Source organism: Gossypium arboreum, chromosome 1 (genome assembly GCF_025698485.1).
Source record: "Gossypium arboreum isolate Shixiya-1 chromosome 1, ASM2569848v2, whole genome shotgun sequence".
NCBI classification, from domain to species: Eukaryota; Viridiplantae; Streptophyta; class Magnoliopsida; order Malvales; family Malvaceae; genus Gossypium; species Gossypium arboreum.
In genome coordinates this window covers 56,536,458-56,542,429 of record NC_069070.1, presented here as the reverse complement: position 1 = coordinate 56,542,429, position 5,972 = coordinate 56,536,458, and the positions used below count along the sequence as shown (strand labels likewise).

The window sequence follows — 5,972 nt, the reverse complement described above, 5'->3', positions numbered from 1 at the left end:
CTAAAATCAAGGATCCATAGTCCAAAGTTTAAGATTTAGGGTTCGGGTTAAAAAAATTACTAAAATAATGTGTCAATGACATAAAAAAAATATTGAAATGACATTAAATAATTGGTAATAGATTTAGAACAACAAGGCATATCTATCTATTACAATCTTTTCCCTATGATGATTGGGAATGATGCTAGGTTTTATATGCGATGACATTTTGCGTTAATTGAACCCCAAAATAAAATCAAATTCGAATTTAAATATATGGGATTGGCTTTTGGGTTAACTTAGATTTTGCGAGCTTAAATATATGTATACTCTACATATGATACTACATATGATAGTAGTTGGTCGTAAAGTCTAGTACTAAGTAATAAAGGTGGAAAAGTCTAAAAGCTTGCAAGTTGCAACTACCCACTTCACCTCTGCCACAGCCAGTCCGGTCTTTGCAAAGCATACCGCTCTCTACATCTTTGGTAGATGGATTGTTAAAAAGCACAAGCCCAGTTAGCATTTATTTTTCTATTTTGCCTTTTAATTTTCTACTTTCCTACTCTTATTAAACATTCCCACCGACTCCTTGCTTTTTTCAACCATTCATTCAATCCCCTCTCTCTTGCTCTCCGTGTGTGTCTCAGTTCCATTGCTGATAAACCCTGTGGAAATGAATAGAGAATTGCATTTTCTGAATATCAGGCGGTTTTATATTTTCATTTACTAAATCCGGAAGATCCCAAAAATTTTGTTGTACTGTTTTAGTTTCTCAGTTTAAACCCACAGGGAGCATTAGGGTTTCTTAGCGGAATTCTGATGATCAGCTTTTGGCTCTTTGGTTTTGGAGGTTAGTATATGCTGTTCTTTGTATATCGTATTATTTTTATTCCCTGCCTTATTGCTTAGCATTTGAAAAAGTATCTTCATTTCTTTGCCATCGTTTCTACTTTTCAATAACAAATATTTTAGTTTCTTTTTTAAAGAAAAGAGAAGAGCAATCCATTGAACTCACGACTTGGTTAATGTTTTTTTTTAAATTGTTTTTATAATTTCGCTAGAGAATCACTTTGATACTTTTCCTTTTTCTTTTTTATTTTGCCCGTTTCTAGGATTAAAGATAGAGTTGTGATGGGAGTAAAGGTTGCCCCCCTGCAATTTATTGTCTTAGTTGCTTCTTTTGCAGTCCTGCTTGTGGCTTCTGACACTGTAAGATTGTACAATCTAAAAGTTATATGCAAGTTGTAGAATTTATAACTTGCATTCAGAATCTGAATGTTTCTCTTTTTGTCATCACTTTGGTATCTCAGGCCTCTAACGGATGGACTGCACCTTCTAACAATTCTTCCAAGTATAAGGGTAATGAAGGTGCTGGATTTGTTAAATTTGTTAATTGTTGTGGTAAATATTGACATTTTTTTGAAGATTAAGTTGTTTCATTTTGTTGGGTCAAATAGCAGAATGCCCTTCGGGATGGGTTCTTGCTCCAAATAAAACTAAGTGCTTTGGGTACAATGAAAGTTTGGAATCATGGGATGAATCTGAGATCCATTGTAAACGATATCATGGACACTTAGCTGCCCTAACATCATTTGAAGAACTAAACTTTGCACAACATCTGTGTGGCCAAAGTGTCAATGGTTGCTGGGTTGGAGGAAGAGTTAGCAATTCGACTATCAGTTCTGGTTGGAAGTGGTCTGATAATACATCGGTCTGGAATGAATCAGTTCTTAGATCATCTGCCCAATCCATTTGCCCCAAATCGTCATGCATTGTCAACAATTCAGTTGATTTATGTACATTGGTGAAGAATGGATCAGAACCTTTTGTGAGCAAGAGATGCAATGCATCTCGTGCTTTTCTGTGCATGGTTGATATTGGTAAGATAATGGTTATTTTAATTTTTTCGATTGGTTGCTCTATAGCATTTTTGTCACCACTATTAGATTATATATTGATCTTTCCTTTCTATAGTATGTTTCACATTTTTTTTGTTAAGTTCTGCCATTAGTCCTTGTACCATGCATTAATTATGGATTTAGTTTTTGTGCTTTAAATTGGTTATTTTTTGTCTCTTTGCTTTTTGAATTTTGAAATTTTAGTCCTGACCAGGCGGTAGCTGTCAAATTCATCAAGTTAATTTATGCTATTTCCAAAATCTTATATGGCAAATATATTATTAGAGTGTATGGCATGTCAGCTTGTTATTTTTACATATTACTCCAAGATTGAAATTTCAAAATTCAAGAAGTTCAAGGATTAAGAATGTTCAAATTGAAGAATATGGATTAAAGCAACAACTTTAGGAATAGTTCATGATTAATAGTAGAATTTAATCAAACGGTTTTAACTACTATCATTTGGGTCAGGACTGAAATTTTAGAATTCAAGAAGTACTAGGACTAAAATTAACCAGATTAAAGTACAAAGATTAAATTTATAACTAGCGCATAGTATAGGGACTAATAACAGAATTTGACCAACATTATTTTGTCATTGTTAAGATTACATTTTTCCACTTGCAGAGGACAAATGTTACTACATGCACTGTCATAAGGAATATCTCATTATCCTAGCAGTTGTTAGTGGATTGGTTCTCTTTACAACATTTTCTGTTGTTGTTTGGCTGCTTGCTTATAAGCGGAGTAAACGGCGTAGAAGATCAAGAAAACTATCCAATCCTGACACTTCTGCATTAGTTCCACCCTCATGGAAAATATTCACCAGTGATGAATTGAGGTCGATCACAAAAAATTTCAGTGAAGGAAATCGACTTCATGGAGATGCTAAAACAGGTAGCACATACAGTGGCCTCCTGCCTGATGGATCAAAGGCTGCGGTTAAGAGGTTAAAAAGATCTAGTTTTCAGAGGAAAAAGGAGTTCTACTCTGAAATTGGTAGGGTTGCTAAGCTTCGTCACCCTAATTTAGTTGCTGTGAAAGGATGCTGCTATGATCATGGTGACCGTTACATCGTATATGAGTTTATCACAAATGGACCATTGGATAGATGGCTATACCACATTCCAAGGGGTGGTAGGAGCTTGGATTGGACCATGAGGATCAAAATTGCTACAACTCTTGCCCAGGGAATTGCGTGAGTATAAACACTAGATCCTCTCTCTACGATAAGTGCAACTGTAATTGATACTTGTGATATCCCTGTTGCTGCTTCTGCTTGGAGACAATTTTTAATACTTGCTAAAAGATTTTTGTTTTTTTACTTATTAATTATTCTTATTCATTACTTCAATTAAAAGCATTTATAGTTTATACTGGTAAGTTCTTTTCATTCTTATATTTACTTGTCTAGTCAATTTAAGCTGTTGCAAGCATTCGTTTTAGAATATCTCCCTGTCATGACTGAAACAATTTCCCACATTAGTTTTGCATTTTCTACCTCATAACTACAGCACCATGCTTTGGATTAGCAAACTTCTATCACAACCAGAATTACATATCAGTTTTCAAGTTTTTGCAGAATCTACTAGCTGGTTTAAGATCTTTTAATGAAATTATGCTCTTCATACTTTCTGCAAGTCTTTATCTCTTATTTTTCCTGGTAATGAGTGTCTAACAAGTTAATCTCTTAGAACAGATTCCTGCATGACAAGGTGAAGCCACATGTTGTGCACAGGGATATACGCGCAAGCAATGTACTACTTGATGAAGAGTTTGGAGCGCATCTGATGGGGGTTGGTCTTTCAAAGATTGTTCCTTGGGAGGTAATGCATGAGAGGACTGTGATGGCTGGTGGAACCTATGGATATCTTGCCCCTGAGTTCGTATATAGGAATGAGCTCACAACAAAGAGTGATGTATATAGCTTTGGAGTGTTGCTGCTTGAAATAGTAAGTGGGCGTAGGCCTGCTCAGCAAGTTGATTCAGTGGGTTGGCAGAGCATATTTGAATGGGCAACACCCTTAGTGCAGGCACATCACTATCCTAAGCTCCTGGATCCTCTAATATCTTCATCAACATCTGATATTCCAGAAGCTGGTGATATTCAGAAGGTGGTGGACCTTGTGTATGCTTGCACGCAAAATGTCCCTTCTATGCGGCCTAGAATGTCTCATGTTGTTCATCAATTGCAGCAGTTGGCTCAGCCAGCTCTCGCAAAGTAACTAAAGTTTTATCTCCAGCTCTGGGGCTTTTTGACTCTAAAATGTAACGTTAAATTGCCAGAGCTTTTATTTCAGAACAATAGTTTAGAGCTACCATCGTTCTAGTAAAAGCAAATTCCAATGGAATACATGTAAATGTGGGGTTGAAAATGGTGTGAAAGAATGCAGGACTGACTGATGTAAAATCAGGTGGCTTTTCGATGGTCCATGCAGTGAGTAATAGTGTGCAATCCGCATTCTCATGGTGTCAAAAGCCAGCCAGCCATCTGTGAGGTTTGCCCCACTATGGTGCATTGAATTTGCTCATCAATTCTGCTATCCTTCATAACGGCTGCTAGTCTTGACTCTGATAGATGGGCAAGCCATGGCTCAAGTGGTACCATGTATTTAACTTATATGTCATTTAAGCCCATTATTTTGGTTAGGTCAATGTAGTCAAGCCATGTTCACAAAAAATATCATTAAATCACTTAGGCAATGGGGTTGGGGTGTAAATTTCCATCTTTGGATTCCCAGTTGCCATAATGGTAAGTTTTAGAATGTTATAAGGAAGTACGAAGATCCATAAAAGAAAATGATTTTATGCGCTTTATTTTTCTTTATTAAATATGTTCATATACTACCAGTACTAGATATGGAAAAAGCTTCAGGTCACACGCTACCTTTCTCTGTTTTTTCACCCACGACAGACTGGGTGGTCAAGATTGCAAGCCTACTTCAGGTTCTGTAACTACTAATTTTGACCCAAATAATTTCAATTTGATTTCACTATAAAAAAATCAGCAGCTTGAATTGACTTATCCAATACACAGTTAATCTAAACACGGAATGATTTGGACAGTACGATTACAATTAATCCGAAGTGATCCTAGCATAAAATAAGTATTTTTTTAAAATAACTTAATAAAATTAATATCTATAGCCAAAAACATTTATTTGTTTTAATTTGTAACTTGTAAATTATAATTATCATTTTTATTTTCATAAAATATACAATTTCAGTCTATATCATATGGTATTGATAGCAAATTGCAAATAAATAAATAAATAAGCACTTAATTAAAAAGATCTCGAAAACTTTGGATTTTGTTTGAGTTCAAAATCTCAAAAAGAAAAAAAAGTGAAATTTATTTTATTTTTATTTGATTATTGATACCCCTCTAAGAACACATAATTTTAAGCATCTTTTTAGACTTAATTTGACATTATTCTTAGGTAAATTTACGTGTTTAGCCTTTTTAGTTTAGTTTCCAATAATGTTTAGTTTTTAGACATTTTTTTTCCTTATTTTCAATGTTTTTAGTTAGTTTTTTTTTGTTAAATTATGAAACATTTATAATATCTCTCGATCTATAGACTTATTCAATGTTTATCTTGTAGGAATGATCGAAGATGAAAAAGAAATAGATGCACTTGAATCAAATTGTGGTAGTTGTAGATGGTGTGTCACGACACATAGACAGTTGTTAAGTGACACATGGGCCTAATTGCAATTTTGATGGCCAGCTAGACATATTGGTTTGTCATGACACAAAAATTGTAACATCCCGCCCAGCGAAGTCCTAGTGTTGGTTACTGCTTCTCGAAGTATGGTATGAAGAGTAAATTCTAAGTGAGTAAGGTATTAATTGCGACTATATATGTAAGTCTGTGATTGCGCCTATGGGCAAAGTCTATGTCTGGCGAGCTTGGTGGTTGGGTAGACTCCTCGGTAAAGAACACGCCACCCCAATTGCTAGACATTTAGATTAAGTCCTTGTTTGAAAGGACCATTTATTATTTTATTACTCTGGTTGGATAATTTAGTTGGTATGATGAGAATTGATTTTAGAACTAAGTTACCGTAGTCGATAAGACTCACATTTAT

General features: G+C 34.9%; 1 protein-coding gene across 3 annotated transcripts; it reads left to right on the top strand.

The window, feature by feature from the left end:
• The first annotated feature begins 253 nt into the window (after positions 1–253).
• On the top strand, positions 254–4,712 carry LOC108483581 (C-type lectin receptor-like tyrosine-protein kinase At1g52310). Of its 3 annotated transcripts, none has more exons than XM_017787057.2 (6): positions 254–832; positions 1,095–1,191; positions 1,293–1,341; positions 1,443–1,862; positions 2,508–3,078; positions 3,580–4,712. In XM_017787057.2, exons 2-6 carry the CDS (start codon positions 1,114–1,116, stop codon positions 4,103–4,105), a joined length of 1,644 nt encoding a protein of 547 aa, XP_017642546.1. In that variant the 5' UTR covers positions 254–832; positions 1,095–1,113; the 3' UTR covers positions 4,106–4,712. The 3 variants fall into 3 exon arrangements, with proteins under 3 accessions (XP_017642546.1, XP_017642545.1, XP_017642544.1); XM_017787056.2 differs by having other exon boundaries at positions 1,440–1,862; XM_017787055.2 differs by having other exon boundaries at positions 1,293–1,350.
• Positions 4,713–5,972: the final 1,260 nt, after the last annotated feature.

Excerpts from the sequence above, each read along its gene's own strand:
- LOC108483581 (XM_017787055.2), top strand. The coding sequence starts at position 1,114 with ATGGGAGTAAAGGTTGCCCCCCTGCAATTTATTGTCTTAGTTGCTTCT. Across the intron at positions 1,192-1,292 it reads TGCTTGTGGCTTCTGACACT|GCCTCTAACGGATGGACTGC; the intron begins GTAAGATTGTAC and ends TTGGTATCTCAG. Across the intron at positions 1,351-1,442 it reads CAAGTATAAGGGTAATGAAG|AATGCCCTTCGGGATGGGTT; the intron begins GTGCTGGATTTG and ends GTCAAATAGCAG.